The sequence below is a fragment of the Salminus brasiliensis genome, chromosome 19 (genome assembly GCF_030463535.1).
Source record: "Salminus brasiliensis chromosome 19, fSalBra1.hap2, whole genome shotgun sequence".
NCBI classification, from domain to species: Eukaryota; Metazoa; Chordata; class Actinopteri; order Characiformes; family Bryconidae; genus Salminus; species Salminus brasiliensis.
The window spans coordinates 15,464,201-15,482,484 of NC_132896.1; the positions used below are offsets into that span (position 1 = coordinate 15,464,201).

The following is an 18,284-nucleotide window of genomic DNA, read 5'->3' on the forward strand; positions in this document are numbered from 1 at the left end:
GAGGTTGGTGTTGCTGGTGAGACCAGTTGAACAGCACGTGGGAAGAAACTGTTCTCGAATCTGGTGGTTCTAGCTCTGAGGTACCTCTTTCCGGATGATAGGGGTTGAAAAAGGAAGTGGCTTGGGTGAGTGGTGTCAGAGGAGATGCTGATGGCTTTCCTCCGGCATCTCTTGTTGTACAGTTAGGTTACAAAAAGTGTAGCTATGGTCACATTTTTTTTATTTATTTTGGCCTTAGTGTCACTTTTATTAGTGTTTTATCTATTGTTGTTATATATATTTAACCAGATTTTTCAAGACCCTTAAAATGTATTACACATAAGAAACCTTTTAGTTATAAGCAAATAGACATATGTACATAAAACATAGTGAAAATAAGACCACCAAAAAAGCAGTGCTTTATTGTATAGTTTATTATAATGTAAAGTTTTTTTGATAATGCTGTAATGCTCACAAATGCACAAAACATACAAGTCCGAAAGATTTTTCAGTGTTTCCTGATTCTGGTCTGGATGTGCCCCTGCTCAAACACACAAGAGGGCAGGGGGTAGGCTCCATAACCAGGACTGACTGAGAAACACTATAGTAACATGTAATTACACCAACTGTACTATTTAAACTCCAGTGACCATATCATGTTATAGCCCTGTAAGAATAAATGGCAAAAGCACACAGAGAAGAGAAAGGCTCCAGGTCTGTTTAAAAGGCTGGCCCCGGCTGGCCTCAGCTCATCAAAAGAGCAACAAACACATGCAAGCTTCTGATGTGCCTGCATGTCATGAAATGTGACAGAGTGCTGTAAAGTCTGAGCGCTGGCTAGCGGCCCACTGACAGTTCCAGAGAGAGAGAGAGAGAGAGAGAGAAGGGAGGCGGTGGAATCCAAGCCATGCTTCTGTACGACTGACAGTGGTGAACATCTCACTCAGAGCACGGTGGCTCACAGTGACAGCATGGCCACTCGCCGAGGTAAAATGTGACACGGGAGTAGTGGTGGATCATAAATCTCAAACAAAATCGTGTGACGTTGTCGCTGACAAATATCACAAGTGCGTGTGGTTGCTGTGAGGTTCCTGAGGTTAGGCCTACTTGGCAAGCGAGGATTAGAAACAAATGGGGAGTACAGTGTTTACTTTAGTTACAGCATCTGCAGTTTCTACTGTAGACGGTGCAGTAAAGGACAGGTAAACACTGGCATTGTGCTATTTTAGTCTTTGCTTCTTCATTAGAAATCCTTGGGCATTTTATAGGGGAGGTCCACTGATTTGTCAGTCTCGCTGCACAGTAAAAAATGTTTGAGAGGAAAGCACACAAAGTTGTAGTCCCACAAAGTGCTTTGGTGCATAGATGATTTATTTGCTCTCTGAAATGACCGGTAAACCTACATGTCTTCTGACTATTTTGCTATACAACACCCTAAATGTATCAACTATCAGGCAATGTCTATGTAACCAAGCTATGAAAAGTTCTTTCTGTAAGTGTTGTTACACTCTTCAGAGGTCTGATTCCATTCACTTTCATTGTTCACCACTGTGAACAACTCTCACTCTGTAAGACCCCATTTACACCTGGTCACTTCATGTGACTTATATCTGGATTGTACCGTGATCAGATTTTAGCCACATGTTAGCCATATTACACTTGGCTGTCAAATGCGTCTCTGGGTAGTCAGTCTGAAATCCGATCACTGTGTGGGACGGAACGTGCACATTAATTCGTTGCGCTGAAATTCTGTTTTTCGGTTGTACTGGGAAGAGTGTCTTTGGCGTCTTTTTTGTAGAGCACCAATGCAGAGAGCCGGATGCGTCTCAGACCACCTCCTGAAGTGGTTTGAGTGATCGGATTCGTATCTGGTTTAAATGAGTCTTGGGTGTGTTTACACTTTGCATTTTTAGGTGGCTTGGCCTTATCCAGATATAATCCTGATACTCAAGACATGTGAAGTGGCCAGTTGTAAACAGGGTGTAGGACCTCGTTTACACCTGGTTACTTCATGTGACTAGTATCTGGATTGCATCTTGATCAAATTTGGCCACATGCATTTAAACTTGGTAGAGCAATGCATATCTGGTTAGTCAGGCTGAAATCCAATTGCTGAGTGGAACAGAATATGCAAATTTGTTTATTATGTAGCGGTAATTATTTGAATTGTACTGGGAGGGGTTTTGGTTGCCGAATGCATCTTGGAAAGATGGATGCGTTTATGCTGCTGCAACATGTGACTCAAATGTGTCCTGAAGTGGTTTGAGTGATTGGTTTTTGTCTCTGGTTTAAATGAGTCTTGGCTGTGTTTACACTCGCATTTGTTTGTGGCTTGGCCTTATCCAGATATAATCCTCATATTTAAGACACATGAAGTGACCAGGTATTTAAGTTTCTCCACAGTGGAGCATTTTACCTTTAACCACTCTGAATGACTTTGTTTTCAATTGAATTTTTTTTAATTATGCAGACATTTAGAGAAATCTGTGGAATTACAATTGTCTGTTGATTGTATGTGCATCCTTTTTAATAACGCTTAACCCATTTCATCCCAGTTTGATCTGAATGTATTTGTAAATGTTAGTGGAAATGGTTGATGGTTTTATTCTTGGTCTCAGTTGTAGCCAGTGAGGTCAAAAGTTCCATCAGATTTGTGTCCTGGGTTATCGTGTTCTAGCATGTCCAGACCTTCAGACTATTTCAGTCAAACTATGAAAGAAAACAATTGATAGAATTAGCAACAGTAAATCTGAGTCACATCTGTGGCTGCTCACGTGTTTACATCTCTTGTGAGCATGAAATAAATGTGGCAGGACAATTTTAATGAAATAATAATAATAGACTGTTTATATGTGCCAAGTACAGCACTTGCAACTGTCCTGTTTTTGTAGAGCTCTTTCCGTTATTAGAAACATATTGATAACTCATTCAGAGCTTTACAAATTCAAAAGTGGGATTAAATCAATTGACAAAGTCAGTGCTTTTTTACTTATTAGTGTCTATTAATGTACCTATTATGTACAGCTTTTATAAGTAAAATATATAGTCTATGCTGTCATACTACTCTCTGACGTTCCCCTATATTCTGTTAAATAAGAAACGGAGAATGCTGTTTAGCTGCGGTTTCTGAAGTGGGCAGGTCACATGTGATTGTCACTTCCTATTCTAATGTTGTGACAAGCCATTTGGTCTGCCATGTGACCTACAGTGAGCCAATAATAAGCAACCAACAGCAAAACCTAAAGATGGTGTTAACTGGCTCTGTAAGCATTGTTTTATCCATGCAGGCCTTTAACGTATATGTTTTCCTGTAGAACTCAAGAGCACACTCAGGGCCTCAACATGTCTTGATTTGTGAAAGCATGTGCATGTTTCGTTGTGGCTGTGCCTGTGCCTGTGTGTGTGAGTGTGTGCTTGGTCGGGGGCAAAATCACATTCCAACTATTGTGTCCCCACATTCCTCAGCCGACCCCGTTCATTCTGTGCGACTATGGCTTGGAAAGCCAGCAGCCAATAGGGATCTGCCGAAGAGTTCTGGGGATCCGTTGACTATGGATGCGAGAGAAGGCTGGCGTTACTTTCAATGGACTACAAAAGGTGAGCTCTGTTTGCCTCAGAACTCTCAGTACCGGACAAATCTGGGGCTCTGGCGTGCCGCAGCAAATGAATGAATGGGATTCATTGTAAAAGGGAATTATTTTTGTTTCAGAATTGCCTCTTGGAGCAACATCAGTTTCATTAACATGTCAATGGGAAGTGGCCAGTGTGAAGCATTTTGTTAGTCTGATGTCCCACAGCAAACTACTCTGACTTTACAGCTGACCTGCGTATGTTTACGTGTTTTAAGGCCCTCAATCATGGCTGGATTTCACAGTTAATAACAATGATCTGATTAGATCTGTAAAAATTAGCCTAATTGATGTTCTCAGTAACAGATAAATCAGTCTACACTGAGCCCCCCAGTGGCCCTCATTCACCCCCACATAATGTGGACCAGTTGACCCTAAAATTGGGTTGTCCTTGTATTGGCACTTTATTACCCTAAGAAAACATTCAACCTGCGCATTTCAATGGGCCTGTTTGCCCATTCTCCCATCCCCATTAACATTCAGAGTGTAGGCATGAGTTGGGGTCAGCTCAGCTGCTGCCTCCCTCTCTGCAGCCCCCCAAGTTTGCCCAGGCCTGATAACCAGGCTTTCTTTATCATTCTAAAGGTGCTGCTCAAGTCCCGGAGAGAAAGACACAGCTGGAGATGGGCGAGTTTTATCTGGCTCTGAGGGAGAGAAGAGCAAGTGTGAAAATGCAAAGACACTGCCTCAGGGTGTGTGGCCACACGGTTACTTAGGTGGCCAGATTAGGCGGGTAATGGGAAATAAATTAGAGACTGCTAAATACATTGGCGGGGGGGTTTTGAGGTAAACACTTAGGCAAAATGAGGTTTGTTTGCTGCTCTGTAGGTTTGTCTGACGCTTTGCTCACATCAAAGGAGTTAATAATGAATAAGATTTTTAAATATATAAATATATATATTGAAGTGCTTTTGTGTGGCTCCTGATACATTAATCAGAGTTGCCCAATATTAGATCTAGCCAATATTATGTTATTTGATGCTGGGTTCCTTTCAAAGTAGTTCTTTCTAAGATTTCATGTTATTAAAATGTGCCCAAAACTGCATTTTAAGTTGTTCTTTGACAAATAGTTGTTTAGAAGGAAAGATTATAAAAATGTTGTGTAACATGTCCATTTTTGCCTGAGAATGCCTTCTTTTATAGAGGGTGTGTGCTCTCTGGGTCCTAATTACTGGAACAATTACGCTATTGACTTGTCGTACGATGAAAAACATGTCCATTTTTGTCTATTTCTTGTTTTCTCCTAGTTTTGAAGCCTGTAGCTAATCTGTATACTGTGTAAATAATTATGCATAAATAGACCAATAGAAAGGCTCTAAATCACTTGGAAGAATTGTACAATAACATCTATTCAAAGTTAAGGACATTTTTGCTTTCTCCTGTAAAATTACCATTTTGGAGATACATGTTTTTCATTGGACACTGATGATATGGACATGCCCTCAATCATTTCTGCTAACATAGCAAAGAAGAGCCCATTAACGTGAACGAGCCTCTCTGTCATTGTTTGAAAACAGTGGTATGAATAGTGTTAATAATTTAAAATGCATTATTTCATATTGCATTATTATGCTGCTACATATGCTCTTAAAAAGGCAGCGTCGTTTATCGCAGTTATTTATTTTTGGAAAAGTAGGCTTAGTGTTAGCAGGTTTTGCATTACCTATAAACCACCAGCGTGCTGGATAACTTAACTGGCCCTTCCTTCAGTCGCCTAGCGCTTTTCAGCTCCAGAGCCTCCAGCGTGGCAAATAACAGCACTGCAGCTTGTTTCAGCTGGTCTAGCTTTAGTTTTTAGACACTCCAAAGGCTCCAGTGCACAGAATAACTGCAACAGTCTTCGCTCGGGCCACATTAGCATTAGCTTTTAGCCTTCATATTTTCCTCCCTGATCTAGCTAGCTGTTGTGTTTAACCTCTAGCCAGCCAGTGGACTGGGTGTATGTACATTTTGGAGATGTATAGAAAAATGAGCCAAAACTGTTACAAAACAGATTTCTGTTTTTTTTTTGTTTTTTTGTTTTTTACAGCGTTTTACTTCCGTGAATTCCATTTTATTTTCTTTTGAAGAAGGACACAACAGTGTTTGAGGTATGTCACATGATTTAACTACGGCAAGATAAATACAGCTTGACATTCTAGGGCCACTTAAAAAAGGCAACTGTTTTTTTGGTTAAGAATTTAAAATGCCAGTTTGGCAATAAAAGAGCACATAAAAGACTGGAAATGTGCTAGAGTGTTTCATGGGTTCATTAGCCCACACAGTGTGAGCTTCAGGTTAAAAAACAAGCTAATAAAAGTCGGCCATTGGCCCGTTCGGTTGTAAGAAATCAGAATCGGCCGTAAAAAATCATGATCGTTACATCCCCAATTACGTGGGTCCAACTTTTCATTGTGAAGCCTAATATCAAAACGAACTCTTCCTGTAAAGAGAAACACACACACACACACACACACATACACACACACACACACACACACACACACACACATATATATAAAGACAGAAACTTAAATGTTATAATCTTTAATCCAAAGACCCACATTCCAACTTCATAGACAAGACCTATTGTGTCTCATAAATGAACATGAAAGCGCACAAACGGGTGAGAAAACAAGTCTAAAAAACACAAACAGAATCCACAGCCTAAATTGCAAACATGTTTATTCACTTTAATTTACATGGAAACTCCTAAGTCAGAATGCGTGTGTAGACACAAAGCCAGAAATCGCCATTATCTGGATCAGATGTGACACACACTTCTCACTGCCACATACTTTTCGGCCTCCACGTTTAACAAACTGTCACTGTCCTCAGACAACCTGTTATCGCCAAGGAAGCACACTAATAATACCGGTCAGCCAAGGAGAGCCAAGGGCCGGCAGGACAGCCGCATCGCTGATTGCTGAACTAGGTTAGCGCAACCTGGTGCGAGCGAAAGGCCCAGTTCTAAAGTCCTCCTGCAGCGCTCTGGTTATTGAGCTGAGCTGTAGCCAAGGCTCAAAGCTGCCAAATGGCCCCCGACCGCTCCCCCACTACGCAATCAGCCATGATATAAACACCAACGGGGGAATGCAGTGTTTAATTACAGGACTTCTCAACACAATCCACTACTGGCTGATGAACGCGTAATAAGCAAGTTAATACACACTGGACAGGAACCAACGACGCGGGCTGACATTTTTATGATGTCACTCTTGAATCCTAGCTTGTTTACTTGAACTTGTTTCGCCTACTGCTTTCAAATGAGGGCAGAAGGAGAAGGGCTTTTCCCGGGCCTGCTAAGCATCGATGTAACTGGGAGCGCAGCACGCTCTCCCTTCTTGCTTTGCCGGCCCTGCTTAGAACACAACTCCTCTGACAAAAGTAAGAGTGATGTGGCTTGAAGAGCAAACAGATGTTCACCATGGAATTGTTCAAAGGGAAATCGACACCCTATTTTATCAGGAAAGAGTCCGAACCATGTCTGAATATCACTTAGCCCTTTATATGAAGACGTGTTTAAAACAAAAAGAGGTCAATCCCCTGAAACGGGTCCATCTAGCCATCAAACCAGCGCTTCCTTTTCTTGGAGGCCGTTGCCGTGGTAACCTGCGAGCAGAAGCAAAGACGAGAGCGGGACGCTTAGGGGTCTCGGCGCGGTCCAAACCTTTAATCACCCCTGCTATAATACAGACTTCATTAGGGCAAGACTTGGCACTGAGAGCCAAAGACAAAGAGGAAAATACATAGAGAGAGCGAAGAGAAGCACGGGAGATGTCTCCTCTCCTCCGAGAGGGGAGAAAGGAAAGAGAGCGCGAGAGGGAGAGAGCAGGCCAAAGACACTAAGCACTATCATGAAAAGGAAAGTTACCGTCCTAATAAAATGTTATTTTTCCAAATGAAATGCAGCTGGGTGTCACCCCGCAGTGAGAAGGTTTCACAACGACACACCAATCCCTTGATCTCCTCCAAGGGTCATTTACTGCACAGGAAATGAGTGGCAGGAGTGGGCGGCAATGCTGTGTGTGTGTGTGTGTAAGAGAGAGAGAGAAAGAGAGAAATCAGAGTCTGTGCCCACTGGAGAAGCACTACATTTCCCCAGACCCCATTAGTCACAGTTCCTAGTCCCCAAGAAAGTCCATTAAATCACAAAAGCAGGGCCTCTATGAGGGGGGAAAAAGAGGGTTCGGCCCTTTACCTACAGGGCTCTCTGTTTTTTTCTTGTGTAAAAACCGAGTGTGAACAGCAGGAAATTATGTCCCATGTAAAACATGTGACTGCAGCGTGGGAAGGATACAAGCACAAGAGGATACAGTTAGGACATGTGTAGTATTCGTCATGCTCTGGGAGAATACGGTTTAACAGTTTGGCAACTGAACAGATCAGACAGCTAAAAAGGAAAAAAGACAAAAGAAAAGAAAAGACGGAAAATCGAAAGAGACGTTCGTTAAAGTCAGACTGGAGATAGTCCACGCCGACGGAGAAAGGGTCCTCTGTCCTCACTCTAGATCATCTTTCAAGAAACTCTATGTACAAAGGGGGCAGCTGCAGCGTCCTTTTAAATCACTAGTCCAACCAGTTTCTGAAGGACATTCGGGAGCAGATGGGGAGGAATTCTGGGTTAAAAACCGGCTGGACCGTTCACAGGAGCCCAAAGAGGTGGAGGAGGATGAAGGTCAGCAAGAAGATGCAGGAGTGGACGCTCACAGCCTGCGCTGCTCCAGGCGCGGACGCTCCCCCATGCGAGTCCGTGGCCAGCCTGGGCGTCAGGAGCAACTCGTGAAAGGTGAGGTCGTCCATCGCCAAGTTATCCGCCAGGTCTGAAATGGAGAGACACAGAAGAAGGGGATTAGACTACTCCCTTTAATTCAGCTTCGTTTGTATTAACACTCTGGACAACAGACATGGCCACTAAACGAGCCACGGGTCACAGGAGCAGGTGAAACTTCCTAAGAGCACGAGGGTGAAACATAGAGAGGAACCAAGACTCGAAAGGAGAACCCAACCTTTTGTGTGTAACAGCAGTAACAGCAGATAGCAGAACTAAGCATCAGATGTCGTATGTTGCCCCAAATGAAAGCAAAAAAGGGAAAAGCCTGGCCTCTGACATTAACTACACATAGACGACTATTACTACTACTACTGCTCAGTGCACTCCCTGCTGAAGCAGAACTACACTCTCACCTCAGCAAATAGAGGTCAGAGTATCTGCCACTTTTTGGTGATATAGGAAGATTTTGCTTTACGGTTCTTTAAAGGAAAACACAATATTTTATCACCTAAAACACACTTCTGGCAGCTTTAGCCAAGTCCCCAATAGGCTACTACGTGTTATGAACATGTAGCTACTACAGTTTCATTATAAGTGGTTTATAAGACTGGTAATCATCCTGTACCACTTAATAATATAATGTTTTTTGGAGATGACGACAGGGCATAAGTCAAGTTCCACTCCAATCTCAGTCATTTATGCCGAGATTTCTTGTTCCATGTGACTCGGCCATACGTTTAACAGACTTCCTGTAGTAAAATTACATGACTCCACCTCCCCATGTAAGCTAATCCAGTCCAAATAGGGCTCAAAATTTGCAAAGGCTCAGATCTTTTTGACAAAAGCTGCGTTTTAAAGCCTAGGCTGCAACCGAGGTAGGGCGGATCCTTGGTAGGACTGTCTTATGAAGACACAAAACTTGTGAGGAAACGTGGAAATGGAGCCCAGTGCATTGTGCCTCTTGCTTTTTTACTTATATATACGCATATAAATACTAGAAAATACTAGAAAATTATATGTATAATTATAAAAACTAACATTTTAAAACAAACTCTGCTCTGAAGGCTTTGTTTTCTGCGATTTTTTGAATGTATTTTTTTTTACCTCCTTCCCATTGTATGTACACAGAGAACTTTGGATAACCGCAAACTGGGAAGTATACATCAGTTGCGTCCTCGAAATCGCTCCAAACGTAGGCTGCCTTTCTTGGCTGCATAAAAAGGGTCCTTCACTTTGGAACAGTTTTCTGACTTATGACGTAGAGGCCCAAGAAATGCAGTCTACCTCAGCGGCAGCCTAGGCTTTGGAATGCGGCTAGGCAGATCAGGCCTGAGGCATGTCACCAATTGTAATTTGAAACCAAATCAGCTGAATCAAATGTTCAAGCGTTAAACAGACTCTTTAAACCTTGTGCTAACACTCATCAGATATGGGCTCTTCTAAGCTACCAAAGGGCAGGGGAAGCCTATAAGATCATCGAGTCACGCGTTCTCAGCTTGCAGTTTCTACAGGAAGGAATGTTATTGAGAAATGGCAGTTTAAGGTAACTGTGGAGGTCAAGAACCTGCATGAAAGATTAGCTGAGTCTCAAGAATGTGGTGCACAGTTCCACTGGGCACAAATGCAGACTTCATGGAAGAGTCATATGAAGGAAGCCTTAACTGTGACCTTGTCATAAAACCCGACATTTAAAGTACACTACAGAGCACATAGAGTCAGATGAGTTTCAGAAACTGTGCTGTGGACTGACGCAGTCCAAATCCAACTCTTTGTCCACAGTCAGCAAAGGTATTTTAGAAAAAAAAGGAACTGCATTTCATGAAAAGAGCACCATGCCAACTGTGAAGCAGGGTTGTGTTGCTGCCAGTGGTATTAGCAAAACTGCACGTGTCGATGGAAAAACAGATTCCACAAAATAAACTGCACATCCTGGAGGCAACTGTCAAGCCATCTGTCAAAAGGCTGGATAATTATTCAAAGCATACCTCAGAACCAGCAAGTACCACCAGAGGGAAACTTAAAAGCCTTTATTATATTTGTGAATAGATCTTAAACAATCTGTGCAGCAAGACGATTTCTTAGTAAAAACAATTTTTGTTAACACCTTAATAGTCTGAGGGTCATCTCTTCTACTGAAGCTTGTGTTCCAACTCCAGAAGTGGACCGTATCTGATCTTGTGGAGTCCATGCAGCTCAAATGAAAGTTGTTGTTAAAGGTGCCCTTGAATGGAAAACTATATTTATCTTGGCATACTTGAATAATGAGAGCTTGGTTCATTGAAGTGACAGACCATGAACTTCAAACACTGCTGTCTCCTTGACTGTAGTCAGTGTTTATTCATTTTATTTATGCCCCCAACATTTACATACACCCTGCTCACCAGCAAAGGGCCTCTCGAGGCTCAACACAATAGCTACTTTGGAAGTAAATGAAAGAGAGACTAAAAGCCAACGCAAGGGAAAGGCCGACTAAAGGTATCTGAGCGGGTGCTAGGCTGAAAGCTAACCCGGCTGAGGGGCTACAATCTCTTCAGCTGGCTTACTGCGCTGAGAGGACACTTAGAGGACAGCAGCACTATCCGGTAAGACTCTAGAGCTGCTATGCAGTTACTAGAGCTCAATATTTTTTTTTACAAGCCCACCATAAAACAAAAAAAACAGCATGTTTCATTCTTAGGCAAAATAACAGGGTTGTAAATAGGCTTGTAAAACCATAACAGTGTCCAAAACAGTGTCCTATTCAATACATAGTGCACTACTTTAGGGTTCTGGCATTTTGTAGTGGTGTCTGAAAACATAGTGCTGAATTGCCAGTGCACTGTAACAACTCCCCTTACATTTGGAATAGCCATAACCCATCGCGTTGTTTACATGACACACTCTGCAGTCGCACAGCAGTGAGCTCACACACATTACGACGTGTTGGAAATTCTGTTTCCTATAATAGTGATCTGAATTTTCACATGTAAGGGATGGTGAATAGGGCTCATGTCTTGCCATTTTTTGTGGCGCTGCTAAAGCAAAAGGGGACATACCACCAAATACTACGAAATTTGGAAATTCACGTTACAATTTGACATGATATTTGGTACTTGAGATGTGTGTGAACTAGTGTTTATAGAATTAGTAGTAATTTTTTTTTTTACTAAAATGGAGAATGCATATCTGAAGCATTTTCAGTCATGGTCTTACTCTTTTGGACCCCACTGTACCTTACTTTTACTAAATGTGCACATGCGCCACATGCTAAACACATATTTCTCCACGCAAATATCCACTTAATTAATCATACAGACACCCGAATATCAATATGAGCCACAGTGCATATCCCTAAACAGAACCTGGACTGCCCTTTCCCACACTCTCTAGAAACATTGCTATTACTGGTCTTGATTTACGGTATCTTGAAAGAGCCCAGCCAACACAAACACTATCATACGTTCCAAACTGAACAGACAACTTTAACATTCTGGGAAATCTCGCAAAACAACAGGAGCAACATGTGATCCAAGAACAATTAAGGCCACTGATTGTGTTCTCTATCTGTGTCTCGCGTTATTGCGCACCTATTTGGAACTGTGGGGCATTATCAAGATTAGGCGTCAAGTGAATATTGGCTGTAGCAGCTCTCACACTCTGGAAGGTTAAAGGTTCCTGAACAGGTCATATTCTTGATGATTCTTTAAAGAATCGCCTGTTCTTTAGGAAAAGTGGCTCTTCTGTGGTTCCCCTGCGGCATTGCTCCAAAGACCCTTTTTTTGGCACCTTCATTTTTAGGGGCCTACCTCAGGCATGCTATCACAGCCCCTCGCCTCAAAAGGGGAAGACTGGAACAACTTCCCAACAACTTTTCATTTAGCATCGCACGCTGAGGTCTGGGAAATGGGCCGTGAGCAAGACGCAAATATGAAGAGCGAGTTATGAGAAAGTGCAGGAGGATATCAGTAATAAAGGAGCACTAAAGAGAGGCACTCCAGCTATGCGTGGAAGTGTCCCCTGTCAAGCCAGCTGTAGAGAGCCTCGTTCTCGCAGACACAGCACACACACACGCACAAGTGCATGTGTGCAGACATAGACGGTACATACAATAGGGTGTACCCTTAAGTGGGCACACACACAGCCAGCCCCCCACAACAGCACATTTCTCACATAGCTTTCCCCTGTCCCAAAGCGGCACAGACCCCAGAGCCCCGCAGTGTACCAGACACAACAACCACAGGCAAAATGCACCCCTAACCACAACACACGCACACACTCACACCCTGTACACACACAAACGAATAAATTGACAAATATACCAAGGATCAGTTCCAGCACTAAGGCTCACAAACTGCAAATAATGCAGAGTATTGTGCAAAGTGCATCTCTGGACATGATACCCTACATGTCCAAATGTTTGTGGACACCCCTTCTAACGAATGCATTCAGCTACTTTAAAAGTTGCACCCATTGCTGACACAGATGTGCAAATGCACACACACAGCTTGTCTAGTCCATGTGCTTAAGTAATGCCAATAGAATAGGACTCTCTGAAAAAGCAGATAAATATGAACCCATAGACGCCATGTCTAATGCCAGGTGCGGACTAGAGGGGTACAACCCCCCCCCCACCCCCCCACCCCATTGAGCATTGAGCTAAGGAGCAGTGGAACTGTGTTCTCTAGAATGATGATGCTCTATCCAATACTTTTGAGTTGGGGATGAGGTGGGTTGGTGATCATTCAACATCCTGACCTCACAAATACTCGTCACTGAATGCAGTCAATCCAATATCCTCACAGCAATGCTCCCAAATCTAGTAGAAAGTTTTTTATACCCTTGATTTTGGAAGAAAAAAACAAATGGGTGTCCCAATACTTTTGTTCTTATTCATCATGTTTCTAATTTATGGTTTACCTGTTGTACTTATTTTAAGTTATGTCTACTCTTGACAGTGTCTTATTCCACTAGCAGGAAATCTTTACAGAAGCTGCATTATTTGTTATATCCTGAATAAAGCAAAATCATCTATCAAAGGAATATACGAAGATAAAATTGCTTAAAACAAGAATAGAAAAAGGTTACTTTATGTTATAATGTGTATATAATAATCTCAAAATTAAAACGGGATATTTAGACTACATTTAAGGGGATTACACTTGCTAAGGTATCATTTTGCTGTCCTTTCCTATAGGGTCTCTAGTAGTGTGTGCTAAGCTAGCTTTAGCAGTTTCCGATTAACGTTATTGTGCTTTAAATCTGATCTGAGCCACTTTCATATGCGGCCCTAGACCTGATACATATCCGATTCTGGCCCATGCAACCTTAACGAGAAAGGTCAGACCGGAATGCATGTTTTTTGTAGCTCTTTTTTCACTCTAATACTGAACAGCTGGGAGCTGTTTGGGGCAAATTTCCATGTCAGCTTTTGCTGCTACATACTGCAGACTGTAGGCTCAATCTCAAACGCCTTCCTACTGCCTAAGTAGTGCACTACATAGGTCATAGAAATAGGAGTGTCTGTACCACAACATTAGTGCATTATATGTCTAACAAAGAGCCATTCGGGATTCAGCCCAAGTGCACAACCTCTTCTGGACTTTGTAGTGTTTGGGTGTAGAAGCCTCACACTGCACTAGGGAGGAGGAGTTGGAATTTAACCTGATTTTGATCTCTTCATTATGCACATGGTTCCTTCATGTGACGTTACTGAGATGAATGTGCGCAGGTGGGCCATTTCAGAGATGCAGGTCCATTCATATTTAAAACAGATATGGATCACCAATTCACATGAATGTGAAACATCAAGTCAGAAAGATTTATTCTCAGCTAATGACACACTCAGGACTTCCAGAAGGCTCGCTATATTCAGAGGTAGGGAAAAAATCAGGTGAGTAGTCTGTGGAAAGCCACGAAGAACCTTTTCACAACAAGTATTATTTCATGATAGTGTAGATTCACATTTTACACATTTTACTGTAGTATCTCTTGGTGGAAAGGTGCTTGACCAATTTAAAGGTTCTTTACTCTCTCTTACAAACGTGCTTCGCTATGGAATCAAAAGTGCTTCCCCTATGGCATCGTTTGAAGAGCATTTTGCAGCACCTTTAGTTTTAAGAGTGTATACTCGGGGGCTCTGAGTGGCTCAACGGCCTAGTGTGCTACAACAATGGGCCAAGGGTCAAATGTTCAAATCCCGAGTTTTGCCATCAGCAGCCGGAGACTGAGAGAGCACAATTAGCCGTGCTCTTTCTGGATAGGTAGATGACACTCTCTGCCCTCATCACTCTTAAGCGATGTTAGCCAGCAGTTGCGATGTTAGCTGGTGTGGTGGAGCCTGGGACCTGGCGTATTGGCGGCAGTTTAAAAAAAGAGGCAGTGGCTGACTTCACATGTAACATTAAGTCCTTACTCTCCTAGTGTACCAAATTGGAAGAGTAAGGGAACAAAATTGCCCTAAATAAATAAATAAATAAATAAATGTATATGTAGTAATGGCACCCTTTTGTCTTTTCTGATACTGATACTTCAATTCTTAAGAATTGGTTAATACGACATAATCCGATATTTTGTTCTTTGTAAAACAGCATGACATGATGTAATGCGGGTATGTGCTAGACTAGCACATATAGCATGTGGCAGACTAGACTGGTTACAGCACTGCTTCTCTAGCAGAAATAGCAGAACAGCATTCATATAAGAATTAGAATGAATCTGATCTGGGATTTCCTGCACAATACCAAGATCATTCATTACTGATATGCCATCTCTACTAAAGAAGCAAACCTCAGACACATAAAATGTCTTCATCGAGTGGATTACATCTGAGACGAAAGAAAAAACTCTCTAAATGCCATTTTTCTGTCAAGCTATACCTATAAAATCAGCTGGCAGGCAGTGAGAACCAGGTCCAAGTCAAAGAAAGGCAGAGAAAGAGAGAGGGGGCCTGCTTTCAGGGGGTCTCAGGATACCCAGGGGCTCGATTCAGCCGCCCTGAAAACAGCAGAAGGAGGTGAACAAATAAAGCTTCGGTGCTGAACACTCCTCGAGATTTCTTTGCAATTACGACACTGCTTGAACGCCAGCCAAAGCACAATTAACTTTTCCTTGCTCTGCGTCCACTGACAGGCCGCCGGTTAGGGCATTCCTCCGTCCCTGAAAGGCTGATTTGTCATTGTGACAGCGTCTCACTGTACCGCCGCTCCAATTAAAGCAAGGCGCAATTCGATACAGCTTTTATATACACTACACCCGGCCCACAAGAGGCGCGCTCATGTGGGTAAACCGGCAGCTTGTGTGTGCAAGTGTGTGAGAGCATTGTTAGGTGCGTAAAGGAGAAAATGTGGCGTGCTGTGGGAGGGTGTTAATCGCTTAGCTAAAATCTTGGCTGTCACAGAGATTCAGTAACACACTGAAAGAAGAAAAAAAATGGAAGAGCAGATGAGCAAACTCATGAGTCGGCTGGCTGTTTATAAAAAGGGCTTGTGCTTCACCCTTTAGGGTAAAAACTATGAGGCACAAAACACTATGCAATAGGGGGTAGCGCTGGGCGATATGACCACAAATCAATATTATGATAAATTAGAACATTTTACCTCAATTATTATTAATGAATGATTATATATTAGTTGGCTCACTGTTTGAGTTCTTCTACATGTTAGACGGGGCAGAATCACATGACTAGACATGCGGTAGTACGTTTTCAGGGGGACCATACATGAACACACAGAGAGGGAAAAGTACTAACAGTAAAAAAAAATTCTAAATAATCAAGGTTCTGAGAGTTGAGAAAGTTTCAAATAATTTTTGATTATTAATTGTCCAGCCCTATTAGGCCATCCACTCCCCTATTGCTCATCACTGGGACTTGAACACCATTGGGACTGGGACAATATCCTGTTATAACCAGCCACAATTGTTTAAAGGGCCCATGGCCAACATGATTCTTTTATTTACTTCCTTGAGGAACATTTTTATGACCTTTTTATAGGCTTATGCACCAGAAACAGCCAGGGTTCATTTTACATGACCATTTTACATGACAGACCTTACTTTGTCCCTTAAACAGTGTTCTGTGTCTTTAAGACTGATGTATGTAAATAACCTTCTTTTTGATTGAGTGCCCTGTATTGTGTCTCATTCAAAAAGTAGTGAATGAACGGAGCTAAACCACTTTAGGCTGAATAAATGGCGATATAGTCCTGTGCGTAAGTATTTGGACAGTGACAATGTTTGTTATTGTGCTTCTGTACACCACCTCCAAGGTGTGATTTGAAGTGTAGACTTTTAGAGCTTCAAATCAAGGGGTTTAACAAAACAATACTGCATTAAAATACCTACCAGTTTTACATAGTCCCTTCATATTCACAGGTGCAAAAGGAATTTTGGCAGAATTGATAACAGTCAGTTATTCTTATCAATGTTATTATTCTCATCAATTCACTGACATGAATAAATAAAAAAAAATTAAACAAAATAAAAGGTCTGGAGTTGATTACAAGTTTTGAGTTTGCACTAGGTAACTTTTCATGAAAACATGATATGAGATCCAGTGAGGTGTTGATGCAAGTAAAGCAGGCCATCATTAAAGCTGAAAAACAAAACAAACCTATCAAAGAGGAAGCAGAAACATCAGGAGGGGCCAAATCCTCAATTCTGTACATTCGTAAATAGAAGGAATGCAACAGTGAGTTCAGTAACACCAGCCTGGATTTTTTTTCTGCAGATGCTCGCAGAATTCTTTCCTTGGTGAAAAGAAGAAAACCCCCTTTCACGACATCTAATCAAGTCAAGAACACTCTCGAGACGTATTACTGTCAAAGCCTACAGGCAAGACTTGGCTGACTGGCCGCCAGTCAACACTGACATGTTAATGAGCTCATGCATATTAATTGCTAAAGCTCAGCACCTGTTAGAGTGCCAAAATAAACAAAAAAATGTAGAGCTATGCATTGATACAGGAGACGTAGAAGTACCTGATTGGTCAAATACAGCCCCAAACAAAGAAAATATCCTCTAATGTCTATAATCCTTCTCAAGAACGTTTGGCTCATCTGACCTGCAGTAGCACTGTCTGCTATGATTAAAACAGAGCAAAACATGCCTTTTAAATATACTATTTAATTAGCTCAGTGTGTGTATGTGCACTGTTGCGTTACCTGTGGGACCAAACATGTGTGAAAAAGATAAGTGCAACAATTTTGGCTTCTTAGTAGCATGGCATTGAACTTATCGTCAGGTTCCTCAAGGTGGTGTTTTTTGCACAGTGGTGTTGAGTTATGAATCATCAACAGAACATGTAAATATGTCAGTAATCCTTGTTTATGCATAAGCACATGTGTTACTGCTGTTAAAACAATATATGCTGGGGGGGGGGGTGCGACCCAGTGTGTAGTATACACTTTGTGTGCTTTTGCCGAGACAAGCGCAGGGAAAAGGTTGAGGCCTAAGCCTTCCTTTTCTCTCGAGAAGACTGTGTACACTAGCAGAGCTTGAATAATTACCAGGATGGATGTACATATAGTTACTGCAACACTAAAAATAGACCAACAGTGGCCCCCCGCTTAGTGATGAATGTGACCGACATGGAATAGTTTGACACACCACACAGTGGGGTCTTCCTGGCTCCTGGACCCGCAACCCACCAGCCCCTAGACCCGGCTATTAATTTTCGAGAGGATCACCCCCCCAGGGGTCACTGCCATGCCAGCATGATCTGGGCGGCTTTATCACAGAGTTACAAGCTCCAGTTACCGCTTGGGATCAAAGGTCAAAAGGCAGCCATTGATTGTTAATGGTGGGACAGAAGTGGCTCCACACTATAAGAGCACTATCACACAGAACACAAACACAGAACACAAAAAAGCAACAAAACACACAATTCTTTTGGTTTATTGCACCCTCAAAGCAGAGAATAGGACTCTAGGTGCTTAGCAGAGTACAGA

The 18,284-nt window shown here is 42.2% G+C and overlaps 1 protein-coding gene across 1 annotated transcript in view; it reads right to left on the reverse strand.

Annotated features, from left to right (window-relative positions):
* Positions 1–6,153: 6,153 nt before the first annotated feature.
* The window catches only part of gpc3 (glypican 3), a 225,174-nt gene continuing 213,043 nt past the window's right edge, over positions 6,154–18,284 (reverse strand). Inside the window, exon 8 of the mRNA XM_072662855.1 lies at positions 6,154–8,410. Within this exon, the coding sequence (XP_072518956.1) occupies positions 8,232–8,410 (179 nt within the window). The 3' untranslated portion in view covers positions 6,154–8,231. The remainder of the gene's footprint in view (positions 8,411–18,284) is intronic.